This window comes from Alligator mississippiensis, chromosome 1, assembly GCF_030867095.1.
Source record: "Alligator mississippiensis isolate rAllMis1 chromosome 1, rAllMis1, whole genome shotgun sequence".
Classification (NCBI taxonomy): domain Eukaryota; kingdom Metazoa; phylum Chordata; order Crocodylia; family Alligatoridae; genus Alligator; species Alligator mississippiensis.
Window position 1 is genome coordinate 187,071,094 of NC_081824.1, and position 19,839 is coordinate 187,090,932.

A 19,839-nucleotide genomic window follows, 5' to 3' on the forward strand; every position below is an offset into this window, starting at 1 on the left:
AAAGGCACAATGCAGTTCCTGGTACCACTTTTCTCTAGGTAATCCAGTTCTGTGTTTAGCATAGATTATTTTTCCTACCATTTGATAGTGACACAATCTTGATTGCATCTTAGTACTACAAAGTGAAGCAGCAAGTTTATTTTACTTATTAAGTGGATTTTGATATCCCTGCAATGAGTAGGTAACCCTTTACTTATTTGTCCTTCTAATCAGTTGAACTGGACTGCTGTGGCTGTGGATTGAGTTCTTAATCATTGTAAACAAGCGTGTCAGAACCTGGTCCTGTTGCTGTTTTTCTAATATGTATTAATGTATTGACACTGCAGCTATGGTACCAGATCGTAATATGAAGTGACAGCCATAGCACGGTAGTTAGCAATTTTGAGAAGTGATAAGAATTCTTGTTTACTCTGTAAATGTGACAATGTGGGTTTATCTGTCTGTGCCTCACTTGTTACATGAGAAAATAACTCTCAGTTGTACTCTGCTATTTTTTTTTTCTAATTGTAATAGGTTTCATTCTAGAAGGCCTGATCCAGCTGTTTGTCTGTGCACAGTTCCCTTTGGGAGTTTTGTGTGTTGATCAATGAAGGATTGGGTTATGTAGGGAAAACTGTCTACAGTATTAATGATGACTGATTTCATTAAATTAATTCCCCCACTCAATATGATATGCACACATATCCTACCACTCTCATACATGACTATTAAAGGCAGGACCACTTCTTGAAAGGGGAATAAACTCTTAAATGTGTTGTTTTGCTCTTTGCAGAGCTGCCTATATCACTTCATGACTAAATGTAAGGAAAGCTGCCAACAGTTGTGATATATTAAATTATAACTGAGAACTAATTCAAGGATCAAAGATGCTCTTTGGGAGGGATCACTTTACTGGTAGGAAAAATCATTACCTTTTTTCCCAGTCTCATACATTTGTATGGTATGTCTTGGAAATATCATTCCCTACAGTTGCTGAATTTTGATGTTTAATTTAACACAAAGGTCTTTGAGCAGCACAACGGGAGGGGGCCTTTTGCTAGTAAAACCTCATAGAAGGAAATTTAAATGTACATGTTTTTTCTCATTTATCAAAGAAGTGCAACAATCTAAACTGACATTCTATATCAAATGAATTATGAACTGTGTACTTTGTACCTAAGGGAACAACAACTAAATTAGACTTTTGTTAAAAAAAAAGAGAAAGAGAGAGAGAAAGATAAAAATAGGTTTTTAATAAAATATACAATCATTTTTGGTATTTTGTCTGAACCTGACATACACACTAGTTTTCTTTTGTAAAGTAGGGTGTATACGCTACTTCAAAGGATATATTCTTTGACTGCTTTAGAGAGAATTGAGGACAAGTAGGTTAAGATAACAAACCAGAATTTCCACTTAATAAATATTGTTGCTTTGATAGGCTTGTTCTTTGTCTCATGCACTGCTGGTAAGCAGGAAATGGTAATAATATTCTTAGCAGTTTGGAATAAAGATTGATTGAAGAAAGTAGTAGGGACCATTCTTAGCTTCTGTTTACTAAAATGTTGTTACTAAAAGGAGATTTACAGAGAGAGAACTTTTAGAAGATGCTGTACTAACCCACACAGATACAAAAATTCAAATATACATAATTTCAGAAATTGTGTGTGTCATATTTTAGGCCCAATGTCTTTTCAGTTCAATATCTTTAAATGGGAAAAGCTTCTTATAATGAAGGAAGAGAAAGTAGTCAATGATGTGATTGATATTGGGATGATTCCACAAAGTTTCCTAAGACCCTCGTATTCAAATGTATTAACATGGAAAATACTTGGATACTTCTGTGACAGGCACCTTAAACCCTAAGGGTTTTATACATGTGCTCTGGGAGGGGGAGGTGGGCATGCTTTAATTAGAGAGCTGCTCTAATTAAAATGCCCAAAGCGTCTCATGTATCAGTGTCTCCGCGGTTCAAAATGGCAGCAGGGGTGCCTTGTCTAAAGCTTGCTCAAAGAGCTTTTGATAAGCCACCCCCGTCACCATTTTGAAGTGCAGAGACACTGATACACAAGTCATAGAAGGCTGCTGAAGTGCAGTAATTGCCATGCTCCAGCAGACTCAATTAATCGAGTCTGCTCTGATGCGCTGGAACTTCAGCACATTGGAGTGTCACAACCAAATTAAGTAGTGCCCATGTAACAAACAAGTAATAACCATTTAAAACAGTTTTTTCTGCACTAGGTTAACTAAGGGTTAACAATAATGATAGTAACCGCTTTTTTCTGCGCATGTCAAAAAGAAATTTATTGCTGTGCCACTAACAGAGATAAAAACTTTTGCCTTCTTTGCTTTATATAAATCATTATAATTGGTCAAAGAAAACAAGGAGTAACCCTGTGAAAATAACACCCTAGCAAAGACCGCTAGATAATTGGCGATTCTAATTAGATTTATGACGTGGCAAAAAACAATTGGCTATCATACAAACAAAACCCCCTTACATTTTTCGCAAAGTCGAAGACAACTCTGCCCACACCTTGGAGTAAATCTGACAAATTGATCAGTTGTCAGCGTCTTCCCGCCGCGACCTCCCTGGCGTACCCTTGCCCCGCATGCCCGATAAGCCGACCGCCGGCCCGTATATATATATCTGCAGAATGACTGAACGACGATCTCTAAGCTGTAACTAACTAAGTATCTCTGACCTCCATCTTACACCACCTTGACATGAGTAAACAATCTTGCTTTGCAACCGATAAGCGTCCACCTAATTAATTCCACTCCAAGGGTCACAAGTACCTGTCTGACGGCCTTCTAAGGCCCCGGACCCTTATCTGCCTGGGTGGGAGTCAGGGAGAGCTGCTGGTCGGCTGCCCTGGGTCCCGACATGGAGCAGCCTCTCTGTTTGTGTATAGACACCCTAAGAGTGAGAGAAAAAGAATGGCTAAAGCACCACACCTTCTTTGGAAATTTACCCGAGGCCTTCATACCACTATTTTTACAATGCTAAATTTCATACTAACAAAATCTTCCAAGGGTTAATTGTTGTTCTTGTGCAGAAAATTGAAATGGACAAAACGTTGTGGTCTAACTGCATACTTCACTGGGTGCGTCTACATGTTCATTAATGCACTTTAGGTAATGCGCATTAAATCTAGTACATCCAGGCATTTTTACACATACTCTGGGGGGGAAGGGAGGAGTGCTTTAATTGAAGTGGCTTTGAGAGCCGCTCTAATTAAAGCACCTGGAGCATCTCATGTGTCAGCATCCCTGTACTTTAAAATGGTGTCAGGGGTACTTTATCTAAAGCTCAGTGAAGGAGCCTTAGTTAAAGCACCCTTGCTGCCATTTTGAAGTGTGGGGACACTGATAAATGAGACAGAGGCTGGCCGGAGCACGGTAATTACCACACTCCAGCACTCGATTAATCAAATCTGCTCCAATGTGTTTTAATTACAGTGCTTCAGAGCAGCCTCCCGACTCATGTAAGGCACTCTCCATTGTGAGGAACTAGAAAAAGGCGCATTAGCCTATTTTAATGGGCAGTAACAAAAGAGCGTGATATTTTTGTGATGCTTTAATGTGCATTAAAATAGGCTCATGCATATTAAAGCGCACATATAGATGTGCCCACAACAGACTACAGAATTGCAATGAAGCCAATCCTTTTTTTACTTTTTAATCTTTCTTTACTGTTATTACTTATGATTTTACTACAGTCTCACCGGGAGGCTCCAGACAAAATCAGGGCTGTGCTGTGCTGTGTTAGATTAGGCTGGGTTTCATACATCATTTCCTCTAAAAACCTCCACCAAGATAATGCCATGTGCCTGCTGGCCATCTATCACCACCACCAGAGCTGTCCCAACTGACTAGTGATATTGGAGCAATTTCGGCCAGGTTTTGGTGAGACCCTGCTGGCCACTCTGTGGGAACATGGATCTCCAACTGCAAATGGGAAGCTGTGGCTGCATGTAACTGTAGTGGGGTCCTTTGTTGCCTTCTTGCAGTTGCTGACCTGGACATGAGACAGAACTTCATCTAGCAGAATAAGCCATATAAGCCCTCCCCTTCATGCAGTTGAAGGCAGAAGGCATGACTCCTTCCTTTCCATTTCATGAGACAAAGCACTTCCTAACTTTTGAGGTGATGGGATACAGATTAACTTTCGCGTAGTTAGCTCTTAAGTACAGTAGATTCTGATACAAATCCTCCCCAGATGTGTCTGCTTATCAAAATAGTGTCCTTATTTGTGTCATGGCTGTATCATTTTTTTTTTTTTTGTTAAAATGCAAGATGTTTTCTTTCACTGGTTTATAACTAATTTCCTATTATTAAATTATACTGAATTTATTATTTGAATGTTCTTTTTATTTATAAAGCACAGCATGCTACAGTATTCAATTAAAGCAAAACAATAAATAGTTTGCTTTCAGATAAAATTATATGGTGGATGCCTACACATGTAAATATCAGAATAAAACAGAAATAACTTCTTGCACCTTTGAATTATTAGTATACTTTAAAATGTCCAAAGAAAGCTCCCTTGCGAGGAGAAATTCAACTGTTATGGGGGAGAACTTTAATATACAGTTTTCAGTTGAGTTACAATAAGTGCTAAATTTTTATGTGTTACAAGAAACCACCATAAACTCTATATTCGAACAACCTAGGAGGACAGCAGTACAGTACCTGGCAAAGATTTTATGAAATTGTCTTTCTAAAAGCCATGTTATGACCTCTTTATTCTATGATCAACAATTATACTAGGTGGAAAAACGATCACTGAAGGGAAGTTTAAATACAAACTCAAGTTAGCAGTGAGACTTGAAGCCTTTTCCTTTCATAAAGCCATATTATTATAGCATTTTGTCAACAGAGGTGTTAGTTATGTTAGTCTGAAGTTGGGCAGAAGTTAGGACATAGCGGCACCTTAGGCTAGGGACAGAAGTCGCACATAAAATGGTTTAAGAGATCGGAAACTGGTTTAAACCTGAAACAGAACAGAAGTTCAGGGCACATAAACCATTTTCAAGATGGCCCAAACTGATTTAAGATAAACCTTGTTGGAAGTAGTATCAGACTTAACTGATTTAGGTCAAACCAGTTTATGGAGATTCTGTTCCACATTCCTTCCCAGTTCAAATTAAGTGACAGTCCCCCAGCATCCCAGGATGCTTTGCAGCCCTGGCCTATGATGTCTGCTCAAGTGGAGCAGGATTGACCATGCCCCTCTGCTCCCTAGCCTGCTTTCTGCTTGTGTCAATCAGCTCCTAGGGAAGGGAGGCAGAGGAATAGACCCCCAGACCTCCCTAGCCAGGGTCTACAGAGTGCATGGAGGAGGGCGGGGGGAGAGAAAGCCCCTGTGGTGGGGGCTTTTCAACCATCAGCAGCCCTCCACCCTTCCCTGAACAGCTGATTGCCATAGCTGCTGCCACAGGAGGGAGGGGGAAGGAGTTCCCAAGGCCCTGGGGGTGTGGGCACCAGGGAGCTCCCACCTCAGGAACCTTGCTCCACCCCAGCCCAGGGTCCCCTAGCATGATTGGTGCAGCCCTGGGGAGCTGAGGGGAATTCCTCCCTCCTAATTTCCAGCTTCTGATTGCTTCAGTGGTGCCACAGGAGGGAGGGAGAAAGAGTCCTCTGGGCTGGGTGCCTGCCCATGCAGCCCAGCACGGGGGCACCAGGAAGCCCCCACCTTGGAGGGCTCCCTCCCCACCCCAGACCAGGGTCTCCTAGCCCAGGGCAGCCCCAGGGAGTGAGGGTACTTTTCTTCCTCCCAAACTCCACAGCTGCTTGCCTTACGAGTCTCAGAGATAGCATGAGGTAGCCTTAGGGAGCACAGGGAAATTTTCCTGCTCCTCTGCAGCTGGTTTTGCCTCAGCTGCTGTGAGTCTAAGGCAAAACCAGTTATGGGGGAGTGGAAGAACTTCCCTCTGCTCCTTGAGGCTGCCCTGGAATGGGGGACCCTGAACTGGGGTGGGGAGGGAGGGAGCCCCATGCTGGGCTGCATGGGCAGGCATCTGGCTTGGAGGACTGCTGCTTTCTTCCTCCTGTAGCAGCAGCTGAAGCACTCAGCAGCTGGGAAGGGGGAAGAGGTGAATTCCTCTCAGCTCCCCAGGGCTGCCTGGGCTGGGGAACCCCGGCTGGGGGAAAGCCCCTGAGGGGGAGGATCCCCCAAGGTGGGCCAGCACCTGGACAGGGGGCTCCCCAATTGCCTGTGGGGAGACAGTGGGAGGTTAGGGACATGTACTGGGGAGCCAATGGAGATGGCACCACTTGGCTGGGCTGGCAATGGCCAGCAGGCTGAGAAAAGTGTTCCAGCACTCCTCCCTACCCCCCGCCACCCACTTACTAGCCAGGGTCAATGTAGGCTTCCCTCTGACTTTCCCAGTTGAAAACTGAATGTCACTTCAGTTGGTTATCAGTTCAATCTTTGCAGCTTAGAAGAAGCTGCATAGATTAAATCGATCTGGCTTGGGCTTTTTGACTGTCTGTACTTAGCCTTAGAGACTAACTGGTTCAGAGAGGCATGAGGTAGGTAAAAATAACTTTCATTTGATGCTGTGAAAAAGTAGGTGTGATATGGTGACCGGGAGTCCTGCAGTCACTTCCAGCAAACCCTTGCTTTTCAAAGAGACAGTATGGCTACAGCACACTGCACGATGTGGCTGTCCAGCCCACACCTAGCTGCCCTGACCCTGTCAGAACTGGAGTCCCACTTCTTCAAGCAAGGTTCCTATCTCTTGTGACAGCAGTGTACTCCAACTAGTAGTTGTCATATCAATGTCAGGCTTTTACAGGTGCTACAAACTCAGATACTTCTAAATGAAATAATTGAATTGCAAATATGCAACTAAACTAACCACCGTGCCAAAGTTTGTAATACTTTGTCACATTCCTTTCCTAAGATACATATCGAGGAGAACCCCTTGATTTGAATGTCCCCATTGAACCTATCATCAGAAATATGTATATATATATAATTTCTAACATGGACTAGACTTAAACTGATAGCAGATCTGTTTGAAGGCCTTATTTCTGCTTTCAAGCTCTTGAGTTTTATGTTACACCAAGATAAAATATTTCATACTCAAAGCTCTCTTGGTATCCAAGAAAATCCATGCAAGATAAATAAGACCCCCATGCTTGTACTGAAAAAATTAAATGATAAAGATTTCAGCCTCTTCTAGCCATTCATACAAAAAAGCTGGGAATATCCTATATGTATAAGACTGACTAAAACCTGTCCCCTGTCTACCTGGCACCAATGTCTCCCAGGGTAAATGAAAAGTTCAAGTGTTTCTATGAGAGTTAGGGAAGGACTGGGCCCCCATGATGCCTCTTTGCATGGGATGTTGCCTTTGCAAAGTAATTGGAAGTATAGTAGACCATATGTATTTACCTGTGGGACCTATGATATGCATCTTCCTAGTGCACACGGTAGGGGTTTTTTAGTGTTCTTACGATAGGATAGTTATTGGCCCCAAATCATTTTAAGTGGCATGATAAATAACTGGTTATAACAGGCAGTTAGTTATACATTCCATTCATTGTATCTGTGGCAAGTATTTATAACCATTAATCAGTCAGGTAATTGATAATCAGCTTTATTTTATAGCTTTCACTGTTTAATCAAATTTCAGTTTCGGTAATGTGGATAAACTTCTGCATAACCTGAGCAAAGAAGTGTGTCTAGATCCTCTTCTTAAATAAAAATAAACCAAATCATCCAAATCTGTCTTACTGCTTTAATATAGCTCTGACTTCAGTGTGAGATAACTAATCCTTTAGGTAAGAGCAGCTTATTACATACCATTTTTTTCCCCGGTCGTGGTGTTAAAATGGTGTGAGAATAGCTCACTAACAGTAGTGTTTTTTGTTGTTTTTTTTTTTAACTGAAGGATTTTCATAAGGGAGGTATCTTAAAAGTCTCCCTCAGACCTTGACCCTGAGTGTAAGGCCATTAAATGAAACGCACCTTCCTGGTGCTTATTTGCTTTCCCCACTCAAAGTAATATACTGTACAATTTGGGACACTGAAGTAGCGGATGACATGGACAAATAAAAGCCTTAGGATTTTAAAGTAATAGCAGAAGGTTTCATATGAAATTGTGGCAAACTTTATTATATTAATTTGTTGTGATTTTAAGTTGTCTGAGTACTATAATACTGCAACAGTAGAACTTGCACTAAAGACTTCCACAAAACCACAACAGGAGGTAAGGCAGAGGATCACAACAAAAAGGAGAAATATCTCAGGGTTTGACTTCCCAACCTGTTCCAGAAAAGATGAGTTATGTCAGCAGTGAACAGGTCAGCAACCCCGATCCTTTTCAAACAATATGGTCCTGATAGCAGAGATCATCTTTGAGAGCTACAAAGTAGAATGGATATTAATGAAAAAAGAAGCTTGGGTATATAACTGAAATGAAAAATCAAAGAATATTGTGTGCATCTGACTTATGGAATATGTGAAAGGCAAGTTCTGGGATTATTGTACAAATTATTCATTGAATAAGTGAAAGGGCTGGACTAACGAAGTTAAATGACAAACCATTGTGGCTACCTGTGAAGCATATCTGTGAAGATGATTGCTGAAAAAACAGTTTCCAGTAGGTAAAAGTTTATAACTAGCATACCCTTCTAATGATGGTTTATAGTCTGAGTGGCAGACACATTTTTACCAATGCTGGTAGGTACGGACAATACAATAGTTGTACTTTATGTGGAAAGAACCAACAACTAGAGTGTCAGGCATACTTGAGAAAATTGAGGAAAGCAGATGTCAAGGTACAGAACAAGGTGCAGGATATCACCATAGAATGTATCTAGAATAAGGTGGTCTCAGACTGGGCCCCTAAGATAGAAAATGAATGAGAAGTGGCTAAAGTACCACTGCAATAAACTAAAGTGCTTTGAACCCAGAAAGGAATGAGATTGGTCACAACTAGAAATGATTTTTGTCCATAGGCAGGCTAACAGAAACATCAGTGTTATCAACACAAAAGCTCTTTGCTCTTATGGCACAAGCTGTGAAAAGCCAGTTCCTTTCCCGGCTGTTAAATGTCTGCTGTTTATCATTTCCATGCAGACATGTGTAAGAAAAATATTTAGTTAAGACTCAAATGTAGCATCTGTGCTATTTTTAAATATTTTGCATGTGCAGATGTCCCAAACTATTAGAATTACATTTGCATAGTTATAAACTCTTATATTGGCCTATCTGCAGCAACAGTAGATGCAGCAGGGCCAGGGCTAGATTCTGATCTCTGTATAATTGCTTTAAAGCCAGAGTGGCTTTCCTGTATCCACCTTAAATTTACACCAGTTAAACAGAGATCTGAATCTAGTCCTTCAGCCCCCTTGTGACAGGCCCTTGTCCTGCCACCTACGGAAGATTGCACCTGAGCCTACTTGCCTGCCATGACTTTGGTATTCCCAGTAGCTCTGGGGTGTTGCTCAGTGGTTCCTAACTGGCTCAGGAACTCCCTCATTGGTGTATCTTCGGTGGGGCTTCTCCTCTTCTATACCCCACCCCTTTCCACTGGGGTGTTACAGTAGATCCAGGCCATGGCTTGATGTAGTTGCAGGTGGCTTGCTGGAGCACAGCTGCCACAGTCCTGCCACTCTCCAGGAAAAAAATGCCGACACAAAAACTTAATGTACCTTAGTCTGGTGGGCACTGTTGTCTCTGTGCTGAGCTGCTCAATCTTGAGCACCAGGGATCCAGGGTCTGCTTCCCCAACCCTGCTTCCCCTGTGGGCTGCTTGACCCTTTTTCCTCAGGTTCTTCCCGATCGGCTGGTTGGCTAAGTGTTCCAGGGCCTCAGTGTGTTCCCTGCTGTGCTCACTCAGGGCTGAATGTCACAGCTGTCCCCCATCAGCGTGCCACACTGCAGGGATGTGTGGGCTTTGTGGGCCATCCCTCCAGGGTTCACCCTTGTTGGGTGTCCACCTGGCCCACTGGACTGCACTGTCCCATCCCCATCTAACCTTTGATGCTCTGGGCAATCTTTGCAGGTGAGCTTGTGGGTGAGCTTGCTGGCATGTCAGGCTGTCTGTAAGCGAGGTCAAAGGGTGTAGTATTGCCTCCAGGCCTTTTGACACTCTGTGGGCTGGCAGATCTCACTGGCTCAGTCGAGTTGACTCATTCCTGACCTGTGGACCTGGCCTTGAGCTGGCTGCTGGAGCTGTGCCTGGGTCTGCCTCCTGGCTGGGGTGTGTTCACTCACCTGTCCTGGCTGCCTTCTGGCTGAAGCTGCTTCCCTGGGCTCACTGGCTGGCAGGGGAAGCATTGGATTACTTCCAGGGGCAGGGGCGAGGGGTGTTCAGCTAATGTCTCCAGCATCCATATACTTCTCACCTTCCTCCCAGCCTCTAGGCCACTTTTAAAAACGTGGCCTCTAGGCCCCACACCAATATAGAGTGGGTCTTCCAGCCACGGAGCACCAGCTGTACCAATTGTGGTGCAGCCACCTGAGCTGCGGTGCTGAGGTAAGCTGGGCGGGGGCCTGTCACACCCCTTTTGTTGAAGAACTGCAGCAGAAGGGAGGCCTGCTTCTTCCTCTGCTTTACTTCAGGCAAGTTCAGTTACTTGTGTGGTCCTATTTCACTGCAGGTAAAAGTAGAACCTAAAAACCACAGAAACAAAACCAAAAATTGCACTGATACTATCACAGAAGTGCCATTTAAGCACGTGAAGGTGAAATAGGATTAGGCCTTTACAGTATACCTACTACATATATGGTGTTTTTTCACCCTTAGCTTTCCATGTGCTTTCTGAGATGATTACATCCATTTTGTTGGATGAGGAAACACATCATGGGGGAGTTATGATTCTTTACAAAAATTGGTTAGCAAGTCAGTGTCAAAGCTGGGAATATAACTCCTCTTCTGATGCTCCTCCCATACCTTATTGCCTTGCACGCAAAGTCTTGTTGCCACTTTAAGTAGTTTGTCATACTTAAGTCCATACCCATGGGCGTGACCAGACAAGTGTGCATATGTGCTTCCCCAGGGACAACTAACAGCGGCATATAGTTGTGCCACTGCTACTTGTCCCTAGGGAATGCCCATACATGCATGCTCTGTTGCATTGGAATTTGCCCTGGGTGGGGTAGAGGAGGCTCGGGCCAACACCTAGGCTGGCCCCAGCAGCCTTACCTGAGGCCCTGGGAGCCTCCTGGGGCTGCAGTGGAGGCAATCTGAGCACGTGGAGCCAGGCTAGCAGCCAAAGTGTGGCTGTGGCTGGCCAGGCTCTGGTTTCAGGTGGCACACCCTGTCCCCACACGTGCCACCCCACTTTTTTCTGCTGCAGGTTTTTTTGACACTGGGATCTCTGGCAAATTAGCAGTGTGGCAAATGCTTGCATGTGCAGTGCATGTGGTTTGCAGTACCACAGTTGGGTCTGCAGCACAGCAAACTGCACATGCATGCTCATCTGGATGCACCCCACTTGTTTTCATGATATAAAAGTTAAGGTAGGAGTGTAATTAAAGATTTTTTTTAGCCCTTGTACTCTTTGTAGATGAAGCATGACTTTTTACCAGGCTAAGTTAGGATTTACTGGACAGGATGTTGATTCAGTAGGTTGCAAGTGGAGTGGTTGCCCCCTGAGGGTCATATTAAAGCTTGAAGGGAGCTTTTTGAGCAACATTGCATCTTAGAGACAATATATCAAAATGATAGATACATGGCCCTTCTGTTGAGAAATCTGCAGTGGAATTATTGCCGGTGGCTAGTTATTGCTTGGGTACTAAGGAGCCTCTTGGGAAAAAGGGTAGGATAAAAGGGGTTAAACTGAGGGAAATATTACATTAAAGGTCTCTGTTAAGAGGACTATCTGAATTGGCCGCTAGATGTTCTGTATGCAATTTACAATGACCAGTTTGTTTGGGAAGCACTTGTAGCTTTAATGATCAAAGTGTGACCAAATTTATAGAGCACCTTTCTCATTATTACCCAACAGAGACTCAAAAGTGCTTTATTCCTGTGGAGTCTACTTATGTGTTCTTTCTGCATTTTTACAAGTGCACATTAATGACATTTTTTGCAAGTTACAGGAATATCCTTTGAACAAAGAAAGTGCTCTGTATACTCTGACACAGTGATTTGAAAACCTTAATAAGCCAAATTCATACCTTAATTGAAAGGGCTTTCACAGAGGATAAGTTTGGCCCAATCTTTCTACTGTTTTTTTTTCATTGTACTTTTATAGTGGGAGATACCTGAACACCTAGCTGTGATAATCTAGGGTATTAAATTCTGCCTTGTGAATATGGTTATAAAATCAGCATCATAATTATTATATTTTTATAGAACTCATTTTGATGCTTTTTGTTTGTGGACCTCAAAGAGTTTAGCAAAGAGGATTACCTCCATATTACAGATAGAGAAACAGAGACACAGAGGTTAAGTGACTGGTTAAGAATCACAGGACATAAACCCAGGTTTTTGACTCCTCCACTGCTATACGCTGTCTTTGGAGCAGGCAGTGTTTTAGTTTCATAACACTTTCTTCAAATGCAGTGATGTAAAGACTATTTTCTTGGCAAATTAAAGCTCAGGTAGCTAGTTTCTGGTTACCTGAATATTCCCCCTTGCATTTTGAGCTAGGACTAATATGCTTCTGATTTTGAACGGTGTAGTTTTTCAGCATGCATATAATGCCATTGGTGCACTTTTGCATACAGCTCAACTTTAAATGAGGCATCTTATAGGAGTGTTTTGTACCTTAATTATTGAACATTTGTGAAATCACTTTGAGATCTTCTGATTAAAGATTCTTTCTATACTAGTGGCAAGTATTTTAATTTGATTTACTACAACCTTTTGGTTTGGTTTTGTATTTGCATATATGATGCCCTTTTTGAAGCACCTTAAAATGGATGTCAAAATAATTCATGATTGTATATAAGTAGTATTTTTGCACATTCTGGTTTTAAAAGATATATTGTAGAGTCAAGCTCTAAATTTAATTATTGGCTCCACTTATATAGGTCTCAATTCAGTGGAATTTCTCTTGCTTTACATCAATGGATGGTAACAAAACAGAATGTAATTCACAAACTGTAGCAAAAAAGAATTCAGGGACCATTTGAGTCACAATGTCCATTTCCTTTTCTTTGGGAGCCACCTTATTTAACACCAAAGAGATAAAGATTATAAAACTTAATTACAAGCTACTATTCACTCAGCAGTCCAGGTCAGCAGGTCTGGTTAACAGTTGTAGGTCCTATAGTTAAACACACTGTCCTGACACTGCGTTGAACTGTAGTTTGGCTTACAGCAATACCTTAGGTGGCCAACTGGCTAAAGAATCTTTCAGGGAGGTCAGTAGCAGCAAAAGAAAACAGCAAAAACAAAAATTTTCTATTTGACTGTCATTCATAGTATCTAACAAAGCAGGCTGTAGCCTACAAAAACATGTGCCTTTCTGAATGAGTTAGCTACCCTGCCCTGCCTTCTATTTTAATGATTGTAGCAAGAAACAAACAGTAACTACTGAATTAGCAAAGACAAAATAATTTACAAGAGTAAATGGCAAAAATACTCCAAAAAGAGGGAAAGAAAAAAAAAACAACCCCAAAACAAACAGTACTATATTTCTGTTTAACATTCTAAGAAATACACTATGATGGTATACATTATGCGTATGAATGTCAAATGTGTTTGTAGACAAGAGATTTCTCCATCAGGTTAGTGCTGCAGATGAAGGAATTTAGTCCTATTGATTCATATAGGACTAAAGAGGCATTGGGTGCTTTTGTACCTTCATACACAGGGGTCTTTGTCCTTTAAAAACATATGAGGCTATCTACCTAAGTAAGTATTACTCAGCATAGCTCCTTTAATTTCTTTTGTGTTATAATAATTTACTCCAGCTGAAGTATCTAACTTATATTCTGAAAGGCGATTACAATCCTGGACCTGATAAGTAAAAGAAAAGAGGGGGCAAAAGGAAGAAATATCCAGGTCCTCAAATTTCAATCCATCTACAAGGATTGATATGTAATAAGTGTTTCATTACATTTTTGTGTTGAGTTTTAATGACAAAAATGTTGCAGGAAGAAGGGACTTTTCTTCCTTTCCTTATGAGTAGTTCTTTTGACTCCTAGGTGCACAAAGGTGCTAGAATCAGGTGCAGAAAGAGAGGTAGATAATATATGAACAGGTGGTAAGGAGTATGTTGTGTCTGAATTCTTTTTAGTTTTGGAGGAGCTTTTAGCCCAGTGATAGTAATTGTATTGGAAGGAAGAACATAAAGAAGTACAGTAGTTCAGTAATGAAAATGTTAAATTAAATGGACCATGTTAACATTGCTGTTGATCCTGAGGAACAGTTTTTCCAGTATATGGAGCATTTCGATTCCATCCAGCATATGTTCTCCACAGTTTTCTCTGCTCTAATTCATCCATGTTTTTCGACAGCTCCAGATGGCGTGCTGCCTCCAAGGCTTTCATCTGCCACTCCAACCAGTCTTCAGGTTGTCTGGTCTACACCAGTTCGCAATAATGCTCCAGGCTTGCCCAGTTACCGACTCCAGATGAGGCCTAAGCATTCTACGGATGAAATCCTTGAGTACGCAAATAATAAACACTTACTGTAAAGTGTCAGTGATGAGTAGTAAAATTATCTTAGAGATGTGGAACATGTCCATTTGTAAAACATTTAATGCTTCAGTCTTATTCCCTCTTGTTCACCTTTTGAATTTTGTATCTTTATAACTTTGACTTCTTTTCTTTACAGGTTGCTTTCCAGTCCTACTGCTTCTCTAAGCTACATAGTCAGAGATCTTCAGCCATACACTGTGTATGAAATGAGGTTGAATGTATCCAATGGTTATGGCAATACATATAGTGACTGGGTCCCTATGATTACAGCAGAGGACAGTAAGTGGCCTAAAAATGTACAGTTCAATCCTACTTAGTTAAACATCCATTAAGAGAGAACATTAATGGGTATTTGTCTAATGGCTCACCTGCTACCAAACATGATTTCTTTTCTTTTTTTGTATCAAGTTTTACTAGCTTTATAGTAATAGAATATTTTCCCTGAGAGCTGAGCTACAGTAATTATAGAATAATAGAAAATTATAGTTGGAAGGAACCTCAAAAGGTCATCTAGTCCAACCCCCTGCTCAAAGCAGGACCATTCCCAACTAGATCATCCCAACCAAGGCTTTGTCTAGCTGGGTCTTAAAAAACTTCCAAGGATGGAGATTCCACAACCTCTCTGGTAACCGGTTCCAGTGTTTTTCTAGACTTCTAGTGAGAAAATTCTTTCTAATACCTAACCTAAACTTCCCTTGCTGTAACTTGAGTCCATTGCTTCTTGTTCTGTCATCTGCCACCATTGAGAACAGTCTATCTCCATTCTCTTTCAACCCCACCTTTAGTTCAGTAAGTAGAGTCTTCTTGTAGTATAAACATATAATAAAAACATATAAGAGTCTTCTTGTAGTGTAAATGAGAATGTTACTTGTTTTGTTATCACTTGGCTGATGCCATCTGAGTAGGATTTTTGGTACTGACTTTACAGTATTTCTACATGACACAGCACAATGCTAGGTAGAGATACCCGAGCTAGCACTGGTACTAGAAACACTATGGGCATTTAAACTCAGAGTCCATCCAAACTAATTCTCAGTAGATAATTTCATTTGCACAGAGCTCTCCACTAATAGGACTATACAGTTTCTACTACCTGAACTGACCCAGATAGCTGTTCCCTGCATGGGGCTGTGCCATATCCCTAGTAAAACCAATACTCTGTTTGAAAAAGGCTTTTACCATTTCCAATCTCTTGCCACATCCACCACTTCTCCCATTAATTGTTCTATGTTCTGTAAACCCACCCACTTACATTTTGGCTAAATACAGAAATTCAAAAAGACTGAGGCAGATTAGATCCTATCTACATGGGTTTCTCTCAGCTGCATGGATTGGATTGGGAGGTATATGTTCACCCTTCAGTGAGGAGAGGCAGGCAGATGCTTGTACTGGCTGATGTCAGACGTTTCAGGAACCAACTGTGTCTGAGGACTGCCTGTACAAGAATAAAATCCCAACATCTTGGCCCTGATTCTCTTCTCACCTGCACTGGCTTTCAGTGTAATCATCCCTGATTTTACAATTGTAAGCGATCAAAAATGGGGATCTGGTATTTAAAGTGAGTCATAAGTAATTAGTGTACCATTAGCTTTCACCAGCTGAGGATCCATTGTTATTTCCATTCCTTTCCCTGTATCAAATTCAGAAAAAATCATGTTTTAATTAATATATGATTTGGAGACTTTTTTTATTTGAACTTGAGCATATAATTCACTGTAGATAATTATTTGCTGCAGCTTGCCAGCCAGCCCCCCACACTAGCTGGCAAGTGGCGGTAGGGCAGAGCCCCTGCTTCCAGTGCTGATGCGGGCCTGCCAGTGCTGGGAGCAGGGGCTATGCCCTGCTGCCATTTCCCCCCTTCCGCCTGGAGCGAGCTGTGCCTGCATCGTGCCCCCTTGATGGCTGGGCAAGCAGCAGCAGGGCATAGCCCCCACTCCCAATGCTGCCATGTCCACATCAATGCTGGGAGTGGGGACTCTGCACTGCTGTCACTTGCCAGGCAGCACGGGGGTGTGGGTGGTGTCGCCGCTTGCCAGCCAGCATGGAAGGGGGGGGTGTGTGGCAGAGCTAGGAGCGGGGGCTATGCCTTGCTGCCACTTGCCCCGTCTGCCCAGAGCAAGCCATGCCTGCATCTTGCCCCCTTCACCCTGGCTGGGCAAGTGGCAGCAGGGCAAAGCCCCCCACTCAAAGCCCTGCTGCGCCCACATCCTACACCCCTCCCAACCCCCCTCCCCAAGTAACGCACCCCCCCCCCGCCCTGGCTGGGCAGCTTGTTCTAGCCCCAGCCCCAATCCCTCCCTCCACCCTGCTCCTTCCATCCCCCCACCCCAACAGACTTACCAGATAGCGACAACTGTGTCAGCTGCCTATTTAGTCCATGGTCGAATCACCGAATCTTTTTCAAATCTTTTTTTAATCAATTTGGATGCTTCAAATCGATTCAGAGCTTTTAATTGGTTTCCCAATTTGATCCGGATTCAGAGATTCAGTCCCCGAATCAGGCGAATTCTCTGAATCGAATAGGCTACTGAAACTTTGCACAGCCCTGTTTAGTATGGCCTAAGTGTAATGTATAATTTCAGCCTTACCTAAAATGTATGGGTTAAATAGAATTGTTCAGATCAATCACATGGTTTTATTTTTTCTGTAAATGAGATCAGATGAGTACATGAGCACATCTGGCAGCCACATGCATAAACAATTTAGTATCTGAGCATACCTGCATGTGTAACTTGTACATTTGGGGGGGGGGGTGGACATTCATTAGCATGCACACAATGCATGGTCCACTGAAGTCAAACTCAAGTGCATAGGACTTGAATAATCCCTGTAAACCTTGATTGAAATATGTGCAGATATTGATCATAAGAGTATTGTGATATGGCCAAAATGAATGATTTTAAACATTATCAAAAATTGGTAGAATGATTTGCCACTACTGGCCTTGGACTAAGATTTGAGACTCATGTTCCTCTTTTACTAGTTGTGTTACTTTTCATCTTTCAACTCAAAAAGTACTATTTTTGTAGTGCAGTTATAAACTCCATTTCCTCAGGGAGCATGGTCTTCATTTCCATGGTTTTTTTCCCCATTTGTTTTGATACTGGTAAGGAACACACACTATTCAACAACTTCTGTCTTGTAATTTACTAATGTAGTGTTCACTTCTGAAATGGTGAAAGAAGGCCCTGTATTTCTGGTGTCATTGCAGAGGGCTGCCATCTCTGAAAGGATGTTCAATTCAGTTGACAAAGACTGAATGACTGTCATTGGGCATAAGTAGTATTTCTGTCAAGGCTTCAACATGTTGCTTATAAAACCACCTACACTGACAGCTTGTTGCCAGAACCACAGTTACTTCCTAGTCCTTCTAGCCAGCATCCTTTGTCTCTTTAAAGTGCAGTTTTGATACCAGAAACTTCCAATATCTCTTACCCAGATTAAATATAAATGTGTCCCTATGCCCATATTTAAATTTTACACTACTAATACACGTCTCTCTTGTTTAACCAAAACATAGAATATCCATATAAAGATCCTACATACGTATTAAATAATGTATGTATGCGTGCATGTATGTGTGTATGTTGTTGGCCTGATTTGCAAGTAATGGAAGTCAGCATAACACATTTGAAGTTAATAGTTACTTTACACCAGGTACAGATTACTAATTTATAACAGATTTCTGCACTGAGGTAGTGGAGAATTGGAAAAAAGATGGTAGGAAAGTCAGCAAATACCACCATAAAAATCTGTTGTGTCTGAAAATAAAATGCTTTAATACCAAGATAAGGAGCTTTTAATGCAAGAAAGATGCTGAAGAGAATTTTAATAGTTATTTAAAATATTTTTTCATTTACATCAGTATGGTAGCAGTAACCAATTCCATGCATTTTTAAAGGTCTAACCTGCCAGTGCCAAATAACAATAATGTACGTTTCCTATGAATATTTAAAGACCTGTTAAACGTGTGTTAATAAAAGATGTTTGTTCCTGCAGTTTTGGTCAGTATAGTGTCATACTATTTGCTGCCAGACAAATACAAACAATTCATGAAGTTTTGTGGCTGAATTCTGCTCCCAGTTACCTAGATGTAAATCTGGAGTGACTCTCTAACAAACAGTAGAAGTACCCAGAGTGTATAATGAGAAACTGAGAACAGAATTTCATGCCCTGCGTTTAAGAGAGAGGTAGGTAGTTAGTCACATTAGTCTCTGGATTAGTCTGTTAGATGTGACTCTACCCTCACCCACCCCCCGATTTGAAAATGGAACATTTCACCAAGTACACAAAATCACCTTAATTTTCCCCTGTACTTGGTGAACATTGGGGCTGTAAATAAGTTGGTTACAACTATTTGTGCCTGAAGATGGTTCTGTGCCAGCCCAACATACTTTTAGTATAGCTTCAAGTCTGCTTTAAAGATTTGAACAGCCCCCAAAAGGTGAAATTTGTCAGAGGGATAGTCCTAAGGTTAGGAAGGTGCTTTTTGCTGTGCCTAAGGAAATCAATCCAAATTTGACTAAGTTATAAGCTATTGACATTATTTTGACATTATTATGTTATTTTCACATGTACTTTAGAAACATTCTGCCTGCTTTTAATTCGCTGAATGTTCAAGATGCACAATGAGGGTTTCCAGGGTCTGCACTTGTCCCACAAATTTCAACACATTTCAGTCAGAAACAACTTAGTTCTTCCAGAAAAATCCCAATCAGCCAGTCATCCAGTCCATGGGTCTTTGCTATGATGACAGCCATTTTCATAATTAGTTTCAGACAAAAGAGCATCCACGTGACTTGATGATGAAGGGTGGAGTCTTCCCATAAACTCATCATACCTTTCATTTGATGATCTGTCCGGTTTCTGGAATGTCTTGCATTCTGTAAACAGTTGAATCTGCAGAAGCCCCTGACTCCTGCACAATTGTTCTCGTATCAAGAAGAATTTGTCCAAATCTGTCTGGGCCTTGGTGGTAGGATCTGAAGAAAGCATCAGTAAAATTCAAACCTCCTTCACCCTCCAAATTTCAACATACCAGTGGCTCAAGTTTGTATGCTTGATGGGAATTTCTATTTTAAAAAACCCCACACCTCTGTTGGCATATAGGAAAATTTCTGATTTGTGACTGAAGCTACCAAAATGAGGAAATTAACTGTATACTGATGCCTTCCCAAGAAGCGCTGCCCTCCCTTAGTTATAGCAGGGAGCTCATCCCCCGTCATCTGTTCAAGGACAAATGACTG

The 19,839-nt window shown here is 41.8% G+C and overlaps 1 protein-coding gene across 1 annotated transcript in view; it reads left to right on the forward strand.

Moving 5' to 3' along the window:
* The window catches only part of USH2A (usherin), a 642,051-nt gene that overhangs the window by 395,915 nt on the left and 226,297 nt on the right, over nt 1–19,839 (forward strand). Inside the window, exons 38-39 of the mRNA XM_059717779.1 lie at nt 14,411–14,561; nt 14,730–14,872. Of these exons, the coding sequence (XP_059573762.1) occupies nt 14,411–14,561; nt 14,730–14,872 (294 nt within the window). The remainder of the gene's footprint in view (nt 1–14,410; nt 14,562–14,729; nt 14,873–19,839) is intronic.